This window comes from Amia ocellicauda, chromosome 23 (genome assembly GCF_036373705.1).
Source record: "Amia ocellicauda isolate fAmiCal2 chromosome 23, fAmiCal2.hap1, whole genome shotgun sequence".
Taxonomy (NCBI): domain Eukaryota; kingdom Metazoa; phylum Chordata; class Actinopteri; order Amiiformes; family Amiidae; genus Amia; species Amia ocellicauda.
Genome location: NC_089872.1, coordinates 20,140,774 through 20,161,859, shown reverse-complemented (window position 1 = coordinate 20,161,859; position 21,086 = coordinate 20,140,774). Strand labels below are relative to the sequence as shown.

At 50.4% G+C, this 21,086-nt stretch overlaps 2 protein-coding genes across 3 annotated transcripts in view; both read left to right on the top strand.

The window, feature by feature from the left end:
* Nucleotides 1-4,375, top strand: part of thada (THADA armadillo repeat containing) — a 52,236-nt gene extending 47,861 nt beyond the window's left edge. The window contains exons 37-38 of the mRNA XM_066697254.1: nt 3,363-3,532; nt 3,671-4,375. Coding sequence (XP_066553351.1) covers nt 3,363-3,532; nt 3,671-3,994 — 494 coding nt within the window. The 3' untranslated portion in view covers nt 3,995-4,375. The remainder of the gene's footprint in view (nt 1-3,362; nt 3,533-3,670) is intronic.
* A 3,488-nt stretch (nt 4,376-7,863) lies between these two features.
* Nucleotides 7,864-10,930, top strand: zfp36l2 (zinc finger protein 36, C3H type-like 2). 2 transcript variants are annotated; one of them, XM_066696499.1, is made up of 2 exons: nt 7,864-8,041; nt 8,314-10,930. In XM_066696499.1, the coding sequence occupies exons 1-2, from the start codon at nt 7,991-7,993 to the stop codon at nt 9,442-9,444; spliced, it is 1,182 nt and encodes a 393-aa protein (XP_066552596.1). In that variant the 5' UTR covers nt 7,864-7,990; the 3' UTR covers nt 9,445-10,930. The 2 variants fall into 2 exon arrangements, with proteins under 2 accessions (XP_066552596.1, XP_066552595.1); XM_066696498.1 differs by having other exon boundaries at nt 8,311-10,930.
* Nucleotides 10,931-21,086: the final 10,156 nt, after the last annotated feature.

Below are 21,086 nucleotides of genomic sequence, written 5' to 3'. Positions count from 1 at the left end.
GGCAAATAATGACCCGACTTTGAGCACAAAGGCTGGTGTAATTATCTTGCTTTAATTTGATTTACCTGGAAAATTAAATCCGAGCCCATCGGTGTGGCACTGAGCCGGTCCCCACGCTTTGTGCGGCGCTATTGTAGAAGTGTTGGCTGCCGCGGCCCGTCGCCCCTGCCAGTGCGTACCTGGAGAGGCGCCACCCGCGAACTCAGACTGAATTAACTCATAATCCGCATCCTGGCAGTTTAACGAGCGGCCGCGGCTGATTTTCCACTGGACCGCTTTCTCTGTTCGGCCCGTCAGACGTGGGTCTCTGAGAGAAGGTGTCCCTGCTTGAGACCGTGTTGGGAAAACCACACGGGGAGTTTCACGTTTTTATTTTTACTTCCCACTGCTGGGATCCTTGCCTTTCACTGCGATGATACACTAAGCAAACTGATCTGAATCAATGTTTTCCCCCGTGACGCTTTGTGGCGTTCGTGTGTTTCATTTAAGTGCTGTGTCAGATGGCGTGCGATCGCTCTGTTTCCGCCGGCGTTTCTGATTGGACGGCCCTGTCCGGTCCACATGTTTGGGCTCCGGGTGGATGCGCCCTCTGCCCTTCGCTGCAGCTCAATCAGCCGCTGTTTGTGTTTTTCCCGGCGTCTCGCTGGAGAAACATTTGCTGTCAGTCAGTCCGTCGAGCGCATCTGTTTCTGATTCCCATGAAAGAAATTAAAACCCCAGGAAAGAGCAGATACCTTTCTCTTTTCTCGTTGAAATGTCAAGTGACTTTCCTTCCTCTGTTCCCCCCTGAGAGTGATGTCACTTTTCTTTTGAGTTATTCCTCTCGCCCTCCTGTATGAGCCACAGACATTTCGCTTTTTGCTATTTTGCGTGCCTGGCCTGGTTGACAACTCTTGCCATTTTGTTTTATTATTTATTGAGAGATTGCCGAACCACAACACTATTAAAAGTGAGAATAGTCTCAGTGAGAGATCTATAAAATAAAAATAAAAAAGGCAAACAAAATGCTCGGGTATATTGTCAAATGTTCAGACTGTACAATGTACTAGTTAGAGCTCATCTGGATACTGTGGACAGTTCTCGGCTCCACACTTCAAGAAAGATATCGCTGCTCTAGATATCTTGGAAGTTTTGGTCCAGCTAGAGCTGAGACCCCGTCAGTGACGGAAGTGAAACAAACCCCAGACATTTATTGCCAGAGGCCTAGCACGCGTGTGGCGAAAGGGACGGAGGCGAGGAGGCTGTTAACGGCCGTGTCTCATTCGCACCCCAACACCTCTGCTCCCCCACACCCTGCCCCCTGTTCCCGGGACGCCTCCCTGCGCTGGCACTCACCTCCTAATGGGAGTCACCTCCGGCCTGCGCCAGGGCTGGAGGGCGAGGCGCCTGGACTCCGCGAACACACACACAGCGGCGGGGGAGGGCAGCGGCCTGCGAGGTGGCGGCCGACCACAGAGTGTAATTGGAGAGAGGAGGGATAAGGACGGGCACACAATAATCACGCCGCGGGGGGACGGAGGGAGAAAGGGCCCTGGGAACTGAGACTCCGGGGGTTGTGTGGATGTCAGGCTTTAAAGCAATTATAAGACTTCTCTGGTTCTATAGGCAATTACGTTTAAACATTTTCTTTGTGCTCGTGCGGGTGAACCTGGTTTCTTTTTATAATTTCAGGGATTGTCCAGGGAGCATCGGTGTCTTTCATTTCTGCGTTTGTGTATGGCCTCATAGAGTGCTTTTTTGTGTTTCCGTCATTGTTATTTCTGTTTACGGTTATATAATCGCCACGGTTAAAGCTTTGATCGAATTAGTTCTGTGGCAAACGCATGTTTTCCGGGCCCAGTGACACTGAGTCACAGTTGGGTATAGATTTGAACATCTCAGGCAGGGATAGACGTTGCAGCGTTAAACTCGTACCTCGGCAAGAAGGAAGTCTCTAGAAACTTCCCACAGCTAAACGACACCGTCCTTTGTTGCGCTGCTGGGAAATCCACGGCAGGCCTAAGCCGAGCCTTTTTTGTTCAATTTCTCCGATTTCACGGCCCAGTCCACCTTCGAAATTCACTTACAGCCCTGGACACCCGATAGCCTTCAGCTGCAGCCCAGAGATCCAGGATTTGTTGAGCAAGAAAGTACTTTTTGGTTATTTAATCATTTTTAATTAGTTCCAGACCGAAGGCTCCCACAGATCGGTTACAGCCGTCTACCTCCCAGTGAATCCGATCCCCAGATACGCTCGGACCGAGGGACGCACGGGACTGACAGCGGGAATTTAATGAGGTGAAATCCGGGAATGCGAAGTATAGTCCACTCTCAGGATCGGACATTAATTACAGAGATTCCTCAGACGCGTCTGGGATATTTTCTTCCGACCGGGCCAGAGTGCCGTTGCGATCGGAACCGGATATCGGAAGATGAGACCCCAATTGCGGGTGTAACGCTCTCTCTCTGCCGTCATTTTGTTTTCCTGGTCTGGTGTTTTCGCCTCACTCCGTGTCTCACTGGTACCAGATCCCCGGGAATGGTTTCCGCATGATGTCAGGGACAGGGACGCTTTGAAGTCTCTGTGAACAACTGGCGCCGTAAAAGCCAGAGCCGGGAGACGACAGGGAGAGCAGATGAGTGTTCGTGTGTCATCCCCACAGCCATCGGCACATCCTGTGTCTCTTAACGTGTGTTTGTGTTCACACTCAGTTTGTGTAGGGAAACACTAGAAAAACAGAATATATGAGTGTGTGAAACAGGATGTATATTAAATACTGTTTTATTGTGTATAGTACTTTACATTTACATATAAAAACAATTCAAATTTTTAATACTTATGATTAAAAACTTTTAAAATCAATTCTTAAAATCACTTAAAAAAAAATTAAATCTTTGTGATTTAACGAAAAACAAAATAATTAACTTCAAATAAACATGTGCACAAAACAACAAAACAAACGTGATTAAAGCAAAACTGCTCACCAACATAAAAGTCAAATACATTGAAAATAACTGAAAATGCATTGGACAAAATAAAGAAACAATTAAAAAGGTAAAAATAAAAAACAAACAAAAAAGGTCCAATGCATTTAAAATTAAATCCAAAACGGACAATGTATTTGACAAAAAAATATAACAAAACTAAACCAAAAAAACCCTAAACAATTAGTGATTTAAAAACAACTAAATCTTTAAAAACAGTTAAGAAACATTTTAAAAGTCATTTTAAAAACAATCATCCATAAAATGGTTAAAAGATCTAGGACTCGGGCTCCAGCAGGGGGAACTGACCGTCCCCGGAGGTTGGTCCCATCATGGATGTATATTAAATGTTATATCTGATATAATCTACCCTAATACAACCCATTTTGTACTTCCAGATGTTGCCCGGTCTCCAGTGTGTCCAGCTGTGGCCTTGGACCTCGGTCTGGGGCTGCTGTGCCGACTTTTTCATCTGTGGAACGAAGCTCCGGCAGGCGTCCTGATCTTGACAGAGTGGCTGCTGGGAGAAGACGACCCAGAGGACGTTGCCCAGGAGGACCAGAGCCTGGTAAGAAACCTGTGACCTCCTGCTCTTTAATAGCATTTGTGCAGTGCATCTTGGGAAACCCACTCGGACTGAGGCTGAGATGGGTCCCACTGGAGGCTGAGGGGACTCTGACCTCTCTGTCCCGCTCGCCGTCCCCAGGAGGAAGACGAGTTCCTGTTCGAGAAGGGCGAGGCGAACCTGTGGGCCGAGCGGCTGCTGTGGGTCCGACTGCTGGACCGCCACCTCTCCGGCCTGGTCGGCGCGGCGCGGGCGGGGGTGCCCGTCGGCGGGGGGGAGCTGGACCGGCTGTCGGCGCTGGCCGCGGAGCAGCACGGCGCCGCGCAGGAGCGGCTGCGGACCCTGCCGCCCGAGCCCCGGTTCCTCAGCACCGCGGACTTCACCCGGCTGTCCATCGCGAGGGAGCGGGCCGGCCGGGCGCTGGACACAATCGGCAGCCTCAGATTGGCCGCGCTGTCCTGCTGACGCCCTCCCCCTCTTCCTGCTGTCTCTCAACGCCACAGCGCCCCACTCGAGACCCGCCCCCTCGTCTTCCACTGCGAGACCCTTTGCTAGAAAGAGCTCCGGTGGACATTCTCGCTGAGGAACACAAACGCTTTTATTTCCAGTGTTTTTTTATGCCATTGTGGTCGTGTCTGAACGTCCTGGGGAACTTGGGTTGCATCCCAGTTTAGTATTTTTTATAAAGAATGTATAGTTTTCTTACGGAACAATAGTCCTTTTAAACTTACATTCCAGTCCTAAAGACCTGTGTTGTGATTTTATCTTCCGTTTTGTCTTGTGTTCAAACTGAGCGATCCGGCTCAATCCAGAATAAAATTCATTTTTATGGTCTGTGTAAATAAATGTGTAATTTCTCCCGTGATTCACAAATAAATCAGTGAATGTATTCAAATAAAACGTCAAGAGGGCGTCACAGACTGCATCCATCCCGAGGATTATTATTTGTCCTGTTCATTCCCCTGTTGCTCTAGAACCGACGTCTCTGACTGTTGGGTCATCGGCCGTGTCCAGCGTTAAGAAATGACACCTGGACGTTACTTTCACTTTTCACGTTTGCATTTAGGAGATTAAAACCCCCTAATTCTCCCCTCCGAGGACCTCCTGTTTTTGTCTTCATATTCAGAAGCACTGTTTCTCCACGGTGAGCGCCGAATGGAGCCCAGAGAGACGTGGCATTTGCCCGCTGGCATTGTAGGGGCAGTGCCAGCCCGGGTTCTCGCCGCACTTCTCTCCCTGGGGTGGAAACTGCAGGCCAGCCCCGGCCGTTGGGGTGGGTCGGCACCGCCAGAAGTGCGGTCCCCTGGACGGGCCGCTGGGCCCCGGGACGGTCCCTTGTGTGGGGGTCAGACGTCGCCAGGCCTCCTTCCAGGAACACGAACGCTCGGCAGAGGAACAGTGAAGTAAGACCGGTGTGAACTTGTTTGTGCGGCCCACCTCAGGGCGTGAGTGGAGTTTAATAAAGCGGCGCTCCTCCAGGCGGTTGTGAGCGGCCCGTGCAAACGCTGCGCTCACCATGTTGACGGGTCTTACACTAAACCCCCGTGTGCGGGAAAGGATTTGACAGATTACACCTAATATTGTGAATTCTCTCTCGAGGGGCGGGCTGTCTGTGTTTGTCTGGGTGTGCTGTGCAGGGAGGAGAGAGGAGCTCTTTTAATCGGGGGGCTGCTGTGGCTCCGGGAGGCTGGAGGGGTTCCCATGCGGTCGCAGCAGCGCCCGGCTCGTTCAGGAGGGTGTTAATCTGAGATCTGTGTCGGTGTGTGGTGTGTGTGTGTCGGCGGGGGCGGGGTGCTGGCACCCTGAAGGGCACTGAAGACGTCCTCATCAGTAATGAGAACTGGAGTTACAGAAACTGGTCATTTATGGGCAAAATGGATACGTACGACAAACCGAAACGGCCGGCCTGTGGGATCCAATCAGAGGGCCTGGGCGCTGCGTTCCCTCGGGCACGGCAGGGCAACTCTGCGGCCGCCCGGTCAGGCTGCACCAATCACAGCAGGCCGTATGGGCAGTATGGCACACATGGCTCCTCTTACTTCAGCATGAGTAAAAGTAGTACATTCAGAAATATTTTAAGAGATTAAATTCCTGCTTAAGAAGACTAACAGATGAATATATATATATATATATATAAAACAGATTAATAGGTCTATATATATATATATATATATATATATATATATATATAATCAGCTTTTTATTATTCTTCTTTAACCTTTTTTTATATGGAGAATGAAAGAAAACATAATAAAATGTTAGGAAACCAGATCCAAACTAATCCTAGTTTAGACATCAGCTCGAGTCATATTTTGTTTCCACAACAGAGATCCATACCACCCCTCATTATAGTAGTAGTGTGAGTAGTAGTGTCGGTGGAGTCTAGGCCGGTTTTATGTGCTTGGTTGATCAGTTAAGTACTGTTTACTCCAGTGCGTAATGCAGTTTTTATTCCAGGTCTGCTGCTGTAGGCCTGATGTAGCCGTACTGGAGCACTTCCACGGATGCCCGGTAGGTGGCAGTGCCGCCCGCCAAGGAAGGCCTGGATTTTAGCAGGAGTCACTGCAAGTGCGGGTAAGACGACTTGTGGGGAAAAAGGATTGTTTTACAGTTTGGTAAAATAAATACATAATGAGCATGGGTTCTGATCATGCTGCTCGTCATATGCACACATCTGTAAGTGTGTCTGCATTGCAGTCGTGGTTAATGTGCATTGTAAAAACGTGAAACATGATAAATCGACACAAATGGACTGTTATTTAATCTGAACGTAATAACAGAAAATATTGAGCGATTCCCAAATGACGGTGGAGTTGAAACTAAAGCTATTAAAGCTACTATATAGAAATACCTGCGCTTGTCACTGGCACTAGGGGGCGCCCTTACACAGCCCGCATGGACCCGCATTCCTGCGCCTCTTGCGGGAGGGGGTCCCTGTCAGTCAGTGCCCGGGTGAAGTGCAGTGTGTGCACCGAGGCGCTGCAGGGGGGGCTTGCACTGGGGCTGACTTTAAATGCACGGTCAGATTAGCAGCACAAGCAGCACGTTTTGCGCTTTCTGATGTTATTGTCAAGCCAGGAGCTGCTGCAGGACCGGTTTACGCACAGGACGCGCAAATACGCTCACTAGCTTTGTGATGGCATGGCAGGGAAGTGCGTTTCGGCGTTAAAGCTGCGGTCTGTTGACTGTCCAGTGTCCACCCTGCTGGACAACACAGCGGCCACCCGAGAGAGAGAGAGAAGGCCCACAAATAAGGCTGTTATCAGTTCAATATCTTCTGGAGCGACAGGCCAGTCTGTATGACCGACACACTGTCCAGCCTGGACACTGCAGGCTGGCTGCCCGAGTGAGACTGTCCCTCTGCTCTGAACGGCCACATAACCCCCCCGAGAGAGAGAGAGAGAGAGAGAGAGAGAGAGAGGAGGGCTGTCTCCAGTGGAGCAGTGCTGTGGGTCTGTCACTGTACTTTTAACTGCTACATCCCTGCTTTCCGAGTCCTGCTGGCTTTGCGTTGGCGTTTCTGCCGTCCTGTGCCGCCCCTGCGCGCTGCTCTGGGCAATGGTGTGCCAAGCACCGCCCGGCACCCCTGAGCTGTGAGAGGACGGGGCTGTGCACTGTGCGCTCGGGTGGTAGCAATAGGGTCGTGCAGCTCAGCACAGCACAGTGGACCCCATTTGTACACACTGTCAGTTCACACTTCCTCTGATCTCATAAACGCTGTCAGAAATCAAAGCTCGTTTCTGTTCGTCTGTTGTCTATGAATCCGTTTATTTGCCGGTGTAGTGTAAACGGGCGGCACTGCTTTCACTTCTGTAGTCAGACCGAAACTTGCCCTTGTGGTTTGGATGGACGTTTTTAGTTTTCCTGGAAGGGGTTAATAAAACACACCGGGCACACAAACCAGAAAGAAAGAGAAAGAGGGAGGAGGTCGGGTTACAATAGGAAGGGCGGACAGCAGTGACTTGCAGTCTGGAAACGAGACACTTCATTGGGATCCACTTTGCTTCACGATGCGCTCTCGTCCCGCAAGTGTCCGTCCAGAAAATGTGCCAGCGGTTCTCTAATTACAGTGTCTCCACCCAGTCGTGCATTGTAGCAGTGAGTCTCAGCGCCCCCTGACGAAGGCCCTGCACTGACCCGACCCGACCCGAACCCGCCCGAACCCGCCCGAACCCGCAGCCCCGCACTGATCCGAGCCCACTGGTCCCCGGCCAATATACAGCGCCGCCGAGCGCAGGGCTCAGCCAATGGGAGCCCTCGGCCTCGGGGGCTGGGGGCGGGTCCCGCCGCTCGCCGCATTTATAGGTGTGTGCGGGGCGCGCTGGCGCAGTTCAGCGGTGCGGCTCTGCGGGACGGACGGAGCACAGAGGGGGAGACTGCGCGACTTCATCGGCTCTGTACGGATTGTAGCAGCGGCGCTGGCTGTGATTAAGCACCGCAGACCGGCACCCACGACGAAGCATGTCCGCCACCCTGCTGTCCACTTTCTACGACATCGAGATGTTGTGCAAGGTAATGCATCGTCCCCAGCCCTCCGCTCCCGCAGGGCTCTGCCTGGCGGGTCAGTCCTGGGGGGTGAACTTGTGCAGCTTCAGTGAAAAGTAGTCTTGTAACCCGAGCGGCTCGCCTGCAGCCGGAGAGCCGGGCTCGGTGCAGCCGCTGCGTGTCCCGCCTCGGTGCGGCTGCTCTGCCCGGCTTTGTCCCCGCACTGCAGGTGACATGCGTGCGACTCCAGCCGCAACTTATTAAAACTTTATTTCCTCCCCACTTTGTCTTTTTAGCAGCAAACGGAAAAACCCCTGAACATGAATGCGATCCACATAAACAGCCTGCTGGACAAGAAGGCGGTGGGGGCGCCGGTGGCCTCCAGCACCACAGGCGGCTACAGCTCGGGCTTCTACCGGCGCAGCTCCAGCAGCAGCCTGGACTCCCTGACCAACGGCAACCAGTACCCGGGGCTCCCGTTCAGCGCGATGAAGGAGGGCTCGCCCGCCTCCACCGCCATCATGAACAAGGAGAACAAGCACCGCGACCGCGCCTACAGCGAGGGGCAGCAGAAGCCCGGCGCCCAGGTCAACTCCACCCGCTACAAGACCGAGCTGTGCCGGCCCTTCGAGGAGAGCGGCGCCTGCAAGTACGGGGACAAGTGCCAGTTCGCGCACGGCTACCATGAGCTGCGCAGCCTGTCGCGCCACCCCAAGTACAAGACCGAGCCGTGCCGCACCTTCCACACCATCGGCTTCTGCCCCTACGGGCCCCGCTGCCACTTCATCCACAACGCCGACGAGCGCAGGCAGGCCGGGCCGGGCGAGGGCAAGGCCCCCCGGGAGAGCTGCGGCTTCGGCCACCGAGAGCAGCAGCAGCCCGGCGCGCTGGGCCACCGGGACCGGCCCAAGCTGCACCACAGCCTGAGCTTCTCCGGCTTCTCCAGCCAGCACCACGGGCTGGACTCCCCGCTGCTGGACAGCCCCACGTCGCGCACCCCGCCGCCCGCCTGCTCCTCCTCCTCCGCCTCCTCCTCGTCCTGCTCGCCCGGCTTCTACGAGGACGCCCTGTCGCCCGGCTCGCTTCCCTGCGTCAACAGCGCCTTCTCCTTCCCCGGGCGGCACCTGCTCGCCCCGCTGGCCGTCCACACGCAGAACTACCAGGCCGGCGGCGGCGCCTACTTCCCCCCGCTGCAGGGCCCGCCGTCGCCGCCCGCCTTCAACCTGAGCCACTTGCAGGCGCTGCGCCGCCTCTCCGAGTCGCCGGTGTTCGAGTCGCCGCCCAGCCCGCCCGACTCGCTCTCGGACCGGGAGAGCTACGCCAGCGGGTCGCTGAGCTCCTCCGGCAGCCTGAGCGGGTCCGAGTCGCCGGGCTTGGACGCAGGGAGGCGGTTGCCCATCTTCAGCAGGCTGTCGATCTCCGATGATTAAACGCGCGACTCTCTTTTCTGGTATTTTTGCAATAAAGGACGGGAAGGACCAGAGACTTTCCTCCTCCTTTCCGTTTCCTACGACGTGCATGTGATCAAACCCCGCCGGGCGAGGACGTGTCCCCGGCCTGACCGGCATGAGAGTCGAGGACAGACGTGCAAAAGCCATTCCAGCTCCCGGACCTGCGGGCTCGAATCCAGAGCTGCGGTCGTCCGCATGCAAACTACACGGACATCCAGGAAAGGGTTGCGGGCGCCTCAGTTCGCAAGACTTCACATAGAGACTAAGCTGTTTTAAAATATTCCACCATCCTGCCAAGAATATGCCTTGATGAACATGTATCTGTTCAAACTGTCTCTGTTTGCAAAAGCTTAAAAACTTCCATTCCAAGCCCTGTGTCTGCAGCGCCACTCGGTGGCCGCTCTGGTTGGTGCAGTTCGTTGAAAGCGCTCGGTTGTTTGGGGAGATGACTGCTGATGGTTGAATATTTTTGTTTTTTAGCTGTTTTTGCGTGATTGCATAGCGGTGCACAACTGGCTATGAAAACTATTTAACTTATTTATTATCTTGTGAAAAGTATAGGCTGCATTTGGTAATTTTGTTTGTGTCCATACTGTATTTATCGAGTATGATGAAGCAATAGATCTATATTCTTTTATTATGTTTAAATTATGATTGCCATTATTAATCTGCAGAATGTGGAGTGTATGTTCTTTTCACAGTAATATATATATTTTTTTGTAACTTCACTTGGTTATTTTATTGTAAATGAGTAAAACAAATCTTAATTTAAGAGATTGTATGTAATATTTATTTCATTAATTGTTTCCTTGTTTACGTTTATAAATAAATGGAAAGATCGCGTGGTTTCGGTTTTAGGAAGCACGTGCCAATGCTGTGGAAGTAGTTCAGAGGATCTCTAGGCATTTCTGTAGAATGTAAAAGTTGCGAGTTGTGTGTGTGGGCCGTCCAAACAGGAGACAAACTAGCCTTAAGCTTTTTTAAAAAGATCAGACTTCGATAAGACAGAGAACCCAAGTAAAAACGAACCAAAAAAGTATTTTTATATGTTATCGATCACACTGTGATGCCAAGCGAGTGCCAGAGAATGTAGCAATAATTTGTGACCCAGTATTAATCTACTTGTGCCTCAGAGGGTCCAGAAACGAACATGCCTTAAGATTAATTGAACCAAATAAAGTATTTTTCCTACATGTGTATTTTTAAGCCCGTCGAGCTGAATGTAGTGTAGGGTTTCGATGCCTTTTCCAGGTTGTTACCACTTCTGTTTTTTAACCTGGAGCCTCACGGTTGTATCGTATCTTGGTTCCCCCACTCGGATTAATTTTCTCCCCCTCGATGAGTTGAAAGGTCTGAATCTTCCTCTGTTGCTGGACGGGTCGTGAATGAACAAGGTCGTGTTTTGTACATAGTAGGTACAGAGGATGAGCACTATGTACTTTTTTTTTTTTTTTTGACTACTTTATCAGAAGTAAAGCTTTTTGAATGTAACTAAAATGGACAAAAAGACAACTTGAGTTGTGATCTATATTTTCGGGGAGTCAGTTCACTACAAATGGAGTGTGAGACTGTAAACTTTGTACTGTACATTTTGTTTTGTAGTTCTCCCAATAAAATCATTTTTGGAAAAAACTTGTGCTCTTGGCCCGTTTCTGAAGGGGAGGAGGGGCGGAATGGGTTTAATGACTCTCAAGCTGGGGGGCGTGTGTGGGACACTTGTGTTTTAAGCAGTTTACTCCCCGTTCTCTCTCCTACATCCCACGCAGTGACCCCAGCCTTTGACGCGAGCTGCCCGTTCGCTCCTCCGTGCTTTTATTTACCCCGCAGGGTTGAGTGCAGTCCAGTCGGAGGCCGGCGGCGCCGGTCTTTGGCAGGCGCCCGCAGCTCGGACGCCGCTTCTCGCTCCTGGAGGTTGCCGAGTCCCCCCGGCACGTTTGGATGGGGGGAGAGGGGGTGTGCTCGGGTTCATGTGCACGGCCCTGACGCACACGCCTGCCTGGCTTGGGTCTTGTTCGGCGGTGTTTTTGCAGCAGCTGCTCTCTTAGTGTTTTTAAGAGGGCAGGCCAGCGTGCAGTTCGACTCGTTCACCGTCTATTCCTGCACAGCTGCGTTCCATAGAACTGTGTTTTTCATCTCCATACGTGATGTGTGTGTGGTCGGCCTCCCCTTGCGGTTTTTGATTTGGAGCTCTGTGTCTGATGGCTCAGGGCAGGACACTGTGCTGTAATCGTGTGAGCGCTTGTGTCCTAACGGCCTGTGTGTGTGGGGTTTGCAGAACGTCCATCTAGGACTTCAACCCCTTTCATGCACGAGTGCAGTTAGAGTTACTTTGAAATTCGCTTAAAAAAAAAAGTTGAGACAATAATAGATTTTTTGGAAGCCGTATCTGTCGGTCTTTGCCGCAGGGGGTGGTGAAGTGTGAGATATATGGGGTGCAGTAAATCCATTCTGATGAGGCTGCATTTGAGTCCATTGTGGATCTCGCAGATGTGCCCCAGCTCTCCCTCCTGCAGCTTCCGAAGCAACACAACAACGGAGAACAATGCCGTGTCTGTGCCGAAGATGCGACCGCGAGGTATCTCCCCAGCGATGCCAGAACACGATGCTTCCCCGTCATCCTGGCCCCCGAGCGAGACGTCACGGGCTCCTGGAAATCCCGGGATGTGTTTTGACTGCAAAGAGAGGAGGTTTGTGTTTGTTTCTTTGCAAACACGGACATGTTTCACAATGACATCAGAGTTAGAAAACCGTGGTGAGAATCCGTCCCAGGGTCTGTCTGACCTCTGCTTGAGTTTCAGAGCTGTGTATTTTAGCTTTGCTCGGGTGCTTTATTTGCTCGTCGGCCTGTGTATTTGCATTAAGGAAAGATTTAATAATAAAAAAACAAATGTAGGGTGAGCAGTTCAAGTCAAGGCAGATTGATAACATTTCCCATATATTGACAATGTGTTCAGAGCTCTATTACGCAAAAAGCACCTTTTCTAACACGTCTGTCACAGTTTATGGACTCAAAGTGTTCCTGATTCATGCCTAGGAGAACCAAGGATACCTGCAAGTGTTGGCTACTGCAATGGCAGGAAACGCAGGGCATTGAGATTAGTGTCCAGCAGGAAAACCACTGTTCACAAACACTACGGCCCCCATTTCCAGCCCTGTCCAAATGCCATTATTGTAGTTTGCAGCTTTTGTGTTTTGTTCTGTAGCTGCAGTAGTTCTTGAACCTTTAAAATGCAAACCATTGTGTCCACGCTCTGCATTGTGATGTCTTTCCTGGTGCGGACGGGGCTCCGGTTGGCGTACAGGCCACACGCCCACGGCTCCGGTCATCGATAATAGGCGAGGCCCGCTCTCCCGGTCCCGCTCGGACAAGCCGGCCTTTTCTCGGTGCGGCAGACTGACTCGGGGCTCAGGTTCCCGGTCGAGACGGTAAACCTAGAGGAGGCATTGCCCTTCTGACAGCGTGTGACCTTCGGGGCTGTGTTTGTGTACGATTTGTTTTGCCCGGTGTCTGTAGAAACAACATTCGCTGAATCTCAGAGCAACCACAGTGCATCTGCCACAGTGTAATGACTGTTTCTACGTGTGTTTGTGTGTGTGTATATACACACATTAGATTAAATTGACTATATACGCATTCTCTAATTTGTGTCTATTAGAGAAGGTGCAGAATATCACACACTGGGTGGGTGATGAATGCAAGCGCGGTTGAAACAGATGCTTCTCTGTAGCTGAAATGGAAAGAACGTTGTCTTCTGTTTATTGCTTTATCAATTAAGGAAAGGTGAGAAAACGAGTACAGCAAACATCAGGTCTCCCTTTTTTAAATGGAGGCACCACGAGCAGTGAGTGTCCGGTGCCCGGTGTCTCCTCGTCCCCTCTATCAGCTCTCACCCCGGCCCCTGATCTCTCTCCCTCGGACGGTCCCGGCCCTCGTGAACGGAGGAGCTATCGATCGCCGCCGGGCCCCGTGTTTGCTCTGCGACAAGGCCGCCTTTGTTTGTGTTTGTTTGTTTTGAGTGGTGCAAAGTGCAGGAGTGTAGCAGGGTGTGTCGCCTGGGTTAATCAGTCAACCGCCGCGCTTCGCCAGGCACAGATTTCGAGATGTGCCTCCTGTGCCTCGAGATGTGCCTCCTCCTCGCATGGAGGAGGGGATATTACTCGGGAGAGTGTGGCAAAACGAGACAGATGCACAGAATATTATTATTAATATTATTATTGACACTTTTGTCAGTAGATGTGTCAGTGGGTGTGGGGTAATGTCCTTGCTGGCACCCTGGGGCCCCAGAGGAGACACGGACCCCTCAGCTCTCACCTCAGGGTCTCTGTGGGTCACACGTGCTTTTCACTGGCAACGCAACCTGGTATTTGTTCTAAAGCCCATTTTAATCCCCCACCCATTCCTACATGTGTTTCTTATGGTTATTATTGTTGTGCCAGATGTGTGGGGCACAGTGTTGAAGCAGGGGCGTTGAATTCATCGGGCACTGTGTACACAAGGCAGGGACCAGGCGGCCGACTGCCCCCCCCCATGTTGTTCGTGGCTGTGCTGTTATGTAACTGGTTTGTGTAATGAGCCAGGGCTTGGCTGGGGAGGAACAATCCGGGAATTAATTCACGAGCTTCTGTTACCTGGAGTCGCCAGAACGGCCCAGGTTTCAAAAGACGACAAACAAACAAACAGAAAGTGACTTTGAATGCTTTTTGCAATCAAATTGTATTGTGTGTTTTAGTGCAGAAATGTAAACAACTGTGGGGCCTTTATCTGAAGAAGGAGGATAAATACAATAAAAACTTTAACCTTACACAGTTGGATAGTGTGTGTGTGTGTGTGGGTTTGTATATCTGTGTGTGTTTGTGTGTGATTGTGTGGGTGTGTATATCTGTGGGTGTGTGTTTGTGTGGTTTTCCTGGAGCAGAGGTGCACTTGGGCATTCGTGAACCGGAGGACCCGAACTCAGACCTGCAGCCGTCACACCCTGCCAGACAAGCGTCCCCCCGGGGGCCACACTCACGCATACAGAGCCGCGCTCTCGGTGCTCTGTTCGGCCCCCCCGAGTGTAGCCGGGTATGCTAAGTTCTTTGCCTTGCTCGGCCTTCATTAGCAATCCTTTCAAAACTCAGCTGTTTAGGGAAATGCGGACTGAGGTAACCTTTCTCGAGACGACTGCAAATTGTGGTGCTGACGGTGGGGTCGGCCTCCGCTTAGGACGATTGTTATTCCAATGTTATGTTTTTACATCACAGACGCATTCCACCCCGACCGGCATGGCTGGGGCTCGTTAACACAGCGTGTGACTTCCACGTCGAGAGGTGTGAAGTGAGCCGGGGAGCGCCGGCTTTGATGGGCACGTCGTCTGCAAACGAGCGGGGCGTCGTCAGACTTCCTCCTCCGAGTCGTGGGGGTTTCGACTGGGGTCTGGGCCGTTCAGGTGAGCAGGGCCGGGCTCTCGGACGTTGAGATGCCTCGGCCTGATGTCCCTTATGTTCCTTTGAGACGTAAGTAGTTATAAAATCATTCCTTGTCTCATCCGTCCCTCCGTTTTTGGACACAGTGCGCGTGCAGCGTGTTTCTAGCCCCCCCGTCCACAGTGAGGATAAGATGGGCTGACTGTAAACACCATTACGCCCCACTTCCCCTCCTCCACCCAAACCGCGAGATCACCGCCACGGCCTCGGCCCAGGGGTTAACCCCTCGCTGTCTCCGCTGCCGCCCCCGGCCCTGTGCTCCCCTGCCTAGCTTCACATACAATACATTCAAAGTGCATATAATTTTCCAAAAACAAGAACAAAAATGTTTAGCACAAAACCTCCCGGAGCTAAAGAAGAAACGCTTCGAAAATCAAAACCACCGAGGGTGAATACTTCCTTCCAGCCCGGGCCAAAGCAGTGCCTGGGTGTGTGCATGCGTGTGTGTGTGTGTGTGTGTGTGACACATAGAATAGCTCTGAATCTCTTCTGATGATGGAATGCAGTTGTAGCAGCTTCTGAAACCTAGAAAAAACACAAATGTGTGACTTCAGATTGTGTGTCCGTCCGCACAGTTAAAGCACGGTTCTCAGATTGCCAGAGATGCGTCATACTGACTTCTCATTATCGATTTCATTATTATTTTATAATAGAGGACATAAGGAGAAATAGAACAGGCTGTGTGTGATACTTAGGTCAAGGTTTGTCAGTTTTTATTACGCTGGTACAATAAAAACCGTACTGTAAAAAGCCGCTTTGTGCTGACAGGAGGGGTGTTAACAATCTCATGCTTTGATACTTTAGTTACGTATTGTAAAGACGTGCTTTATTGTGGTTCTTTTGAAAATGAATTTGGTATAATAATGATAAATATGTGTCCAAGGAGGTTTGTGTATATAGCAGGATGTAATGTGTGCAAATGATTGGTAGACAGATCAGGCCCTGCTGTGTGTTGCCATCTGGCCAAAACTGTTGTATGTATGCGCAGATTCTATTAAAAAAGTTAGATCTAATAAGGAGATGTTACACACAGTGACAGAAATAATAGTTGCCTGAGCATGTTCAACTTTGGACAGAAATACAAAGGAACTTGCCTTCGCTGGAAATGCTATGTTTCTCTCTAGATCTGCACTACATTTTTGCAGGATCTTTTTTAAGAAAACGGAGATTCACTCTGAGAATCACCTTCAAAGGTTACTTAAAAAGGAAAGCTTACTGCAGTGCAAGCATATAAAACAGCATAGTAATTACCTATCATCATATAAACGTTTACATTGTAGAAATATTGTACCGTATTATTATATCACATAAAAATATAAGAATAGTATGATGTTAGGGACGTTTCGTGACCCACAAAGCAGACAGTTACAAGATTTATTGAGTCCTATATTCATGTTTAATTGCACTGCTTCTTGTGCCCAGTGAAGACCGGACCGGGTTCATCTGCATTTAATGGTCCGGGCGGCCGTGGTGCTCCTGGGACCAAAGGTCGGCTCCTGGCCTCCTGGCCATGGGGGGACCGTGCTCGCTGACCGCCTCTCTCTCCCCAGACAAAGGCCGTGTTGATGTGATGTCCCTGTGCTCGGGGGGCAAGCGAGTGTTTGTGTGCCTCAACGCGCCCGCTGCTGTCTCTGTGCAGCCCGAACACACCCGCTGACAGGATATCGGGGTTGGGTGCACTGAGGCGGCTTCCTCTCTGCGGCTTCGGTGCGAGGAACCAGAGCATCAACACCAGGGCTGGGGGCCGAGCTGGGCCCTCGCGTTGCAGACACCTTTCTTCCTGTTCTCCGTGCGTGGGGGCTGTGGTGGGCTTGCAAAACCGTTTTCTTTTCTTTTCTTCTTTTGATTGAGGCCCAAATCCTTGACACAAACAAATTAAAACGAGCCTTTGTCGTTACCCTCGTCTGACTTCGAGCGGCCTCTTCACACCTAGAGTGTAAACAAGCGTTGCAATGAAATAAACTCCCAGTAAGTTGTATTTAATAACAATTAATAGCAATTAATTAATTTTAGCAATTAATAAAACAACAGCAAAAGCTTAATTGAAAGGACAGGAAAGAAATAAACCTGACTGAGGCTGAGAAAAACCTCTGGGCTGATCCGATTTGACCCAACACTTGCCCTCCTTCACACCGCGCTCACCGGGGACAGGAAGTTCACGGTCTATTTTGAAAGGTGACCTCAACGTGGCTGAACACACACACCACCTGCCTGGCACATGCCCCCCAGCGCCGCTTCCTCCCTTCCTCTGTGCGGCGGGATGTGTTTACGCACCGCAGACCCGGACCCTGGAGAGGCGGCCGGCGACGGGCTGTGGCTGAGCTGGCATTTCACTGAAATGAGGCACCGCGGCTAGGGGTTGAGCCACCCGTCCTTTTCGCATACAAGACAACCCTTCAACTGAGCCGCTCTAGTGACCTCCTGGAAATGTACGAAACGGTGCCGATTGAACCCAAAACCACGACCCCGGTGACAAGACAGAGTCCACCATCCCTCTGGCGCTCTCCATCCCTGACATACGATAATATATGCGAGGAAATTCTCTCGGAAGGCTTTCCCGAAGAAATTCAGAGAAGTTGTGCGGCGACAATGTCTAACTCGGTGTGGTCTGCTCTATAGGCGTCGTAAAACCCATGCTGTACGCCGCTGCGGTTGGTCCTGTTTTGATTGGTCTGGTTCTCACACCAGAGCCCGTTGTCCCGCTCCTCTCTCTCTCTCTCCAAGGAAATCAAGACGCGAATGGGACAGTGCTGCTCTGGGCAAGCGATCTCCGATGGGATCTGGACAGAGAGCGAGCGTTGTGGCCTCACCTCCCCACGGCCGAGCTTGTTTCAGATTGTAGGTTGCTATATTGGGTCGGCTATTCAGGAGAGCAGCTGCTGTTGTTGTTGGCGCTGCGGCCGCGGTGTCTGAGCAATTGCGTGTTTTTCTTTTCAGTCGTGGAGTCAAAGAAAACATCGAGATCGGCCTTTTCTTTTCTTTTTTACAAAGGAGAGTGAGTGGGAGCAGGACAGGTGAGTCTGCTCAGGTCTCCCGGTGGGACAACGTGTCTCTGAGCGTGCGAGTGATGGGTAGAGTTACAGAGCCCGGGATTTTAATTCCCTGTAACGACACAAATCTGACTCTGACCTTGTCTTCTTCACAAGGAAGGCAGTCGAAAATAGCATGTTGTATTGCAGATTTTTCCATGGCATTTAAACCAGTTGTGTTCACATTATATTGCTTGTTTGTTTTCCTAACAATGCGAGGCGTTCGCCAAGGTTATCTGCAGACGTGTGTGAAAGCCAGCCAAACATCTCCGCAAACATCCTTGTCAAAGAAGAAGTGGTACCTATAGAATAATGTTTACATTTCGAAATACTTAAAAGCAAACAAACAAACACAACGCCAGTAATATTACAAACCGGGGAACGGGACCCATCACTCGATTCTGACACCAATAACCGCTTTCTGACCGTTATTCAGCTTGCAAGCGTCTCTGCAAAAAAGTCAGATTTAAACAGATGTATCCCCCCCCCACCCCACCATCCTTTCTCTCCTCCTCTTGCTTCTCGGGAGGTTCACGATGATCGCACTCGGCAGAAAAGGAGCAGCACAACGTCTGAGCGCTCCCTGGTTGCTCTCGGCGCTCTGCAACGCGCCGCTGAAGACAATTGAATGTGAATTCAAGTGGAGGGTTTGCTTTCGGAAAACGAATACAGATCTGACAATGAATTAAGAGCGGCCGCGTAAAGAGAGGATTATGAACGTTAAAACAGGAAATTGGAACCATATTGTGCTGAGACACGTGGGGCGCAGACTGGGCTTGATATCTAATGAAGCGTGACACGTTTGCGTTGTGTGAAATGGGCAGACGGGGAAGAAACCAGTTGCATATTGGTGGTGTGTTGTTGGTATGAATAGTCCACCATCGCGCCTGTTCTCTGGACCGAGGGAAGTCTCTACTTCAAGTCGAAGTCAGGAAGGTTTCAGGAATTTGCTAGTTGATGATAGATAAACCATGTTTTGCTCATATTTTGTTCTTTTAACTTTATATCCTGCACAACACAACCCCCCTGAGCTTCCTCTCAATCCTCCAATAAGGGGTGCAACCTCTTGGCATCAAGATTGAGCTGAACAACTGGATTTCGGCTTACCAGTCCTCCTATACGACTAAATAATCAAACACTGCTTCCCTCAGACCAATCTCCAGGCAGGAACGACCCTCCCAGGCAGAGCACGCACATCAGGGTGAGATCAAGCCGATAGCTGTGCTTGGATGCATGCTAAAATGTTTAGTCAGCACATCTAACTTTGGTCTCTAGTTGCCATGTGTTGCTCTTCACTATTTACCCGTGACGCACTGCACCGAGAGGCTAAGCAAACGGGAGAGCTTTCAGCATTGATTGCCACCGATTGTGTACAGAGCAACCTGACCCACTTCTGCAGCATAATGGGACTGGGAAATAGTGCAGGTGTGAAGGTCGGCGCTGGACTCTTCGGGCAGATAAAGTCTTGTGAAGCGACTGAAAAAGCAGAAAACGTCTCATTCGAAACTGTGGAGCCGTTTCTTCACGGAGACGGGGCTTAAAAACAACGCAGATTGTTTGTCTGTCTTGTTACTGCTCGACGGCGTATCGCTTTTCAGACACGCTCTCGAGTGGCCCGATCGCCCTGCCAACTGTATCTCGCAGCTAATAACACGTTCTTCCCGGTCATGTGATGGGTGGCCTGCTTTAGTATTTCCATATGGTACTTTCAAATAATTCATTTGTACCGGGCTGACACACTGACCTCCTTTCCTAGCAGGGATTAAGCTACCGAGCAGGAAGGTGCGGAGACAGCTGTCTTAATCCGCGTGTCAGCGGCACCCACCTGAGTACGTGATTGCTCGGAGCGAGGCGGCCGTGTGGCAAGACTCACAGCGTTACCCGCGGTGGAAAAACAGGAGTCCGAGTCAACACTGCCGTCATTTCTAACCTGCGCCGAGCCGCTATCTGCCCATCGCTGCAGACACAGAGCCCACTGGGAAACCAGCGACTCCCGTTTCAAATTAAGCTGATGCGTCTCCAAACACGTCACGACAAAGAACAGATTTAACCTCCTGAAAGTGGAGCTTCTTCTGTCCCTTCAGGAAACAAGAATGTAACTCTCCCCCCCAGGGCCACAACCTGATCGATATCTACGGTACGGGGTGAAATGTAACAGCTGTTACTTTCTGAAAACATCTGTAATGTATCAGGAGCTGGTTACATCTTAGTGTGTGCGTTTGAAGGGTCCCCTCAAATCTCTTCAAATGAACTGGCTCTCCACTAAATCTATAAAAGCTGACGGCACACTCACACACATCCGGTGTAATAGATTAAAAACGTTTCTTAATTCTCAATGATCTCTGAAACGCACTCAGAGTGCCTGGAAGCGACTGAGATTTGAGTGGATCTGTTCCTCTCACTCGACGGAAAACTTCCCAGGCTGTGCTTTCTGAGCTGGTAATTGTTTGGGACCTTATTTTCGTTGCTGTGGGTTTCAGAGAAGGAAGTCAGCAGCCGAGAGCCAAGAGAGATAGACCTTTGTTTGTATTTTATTGTGTGTGCCAAGAAAAACCTATCCTGTTTATGCACAATATGATACTTAATCTGAATAGCTGGGAGCCAACGGTCTTTTTTTAAATCACCGCAGCGATTGTCTAAGGAGTTGTCTCTGGCTTTGTTTAATTGTTCTCCTCTTCACGAAAACAAACAAGCGTAAATAAAATGGCAGAACTGTTCCAGAGGGTTTCAACATGATTTATTTTGCAGAACGTCAAATGATAACAAACCTAAACTATGAAATAACTATCTCTGGTACTTTGTGTGTGTGTGTGTGTGTGTGTGTGTGTGCATTTGTAAAAGTCTCTTCTGTCATTCCTATTCTGTCTAAATTTTAGGTTATTTTCTTTACCTCTCACCTGGTTTCTCCCAGCCTGTGTGAAAGACAGTATTTCAGAGCTGAATGTTTTATTTGGGAGCACATAAACTAGTGGTCTGACCACCTGATTGCGATCCGTGAACTGTGGTTAGGAGCACGGGTACATCCAACAAGTGGAGTTTCCAGCTTATTTAGTAACAACATAAACTGCTTTAAAATGCAACAGACGCAACACAAATGAATAAATAAACCAAAAAACATGATACCAG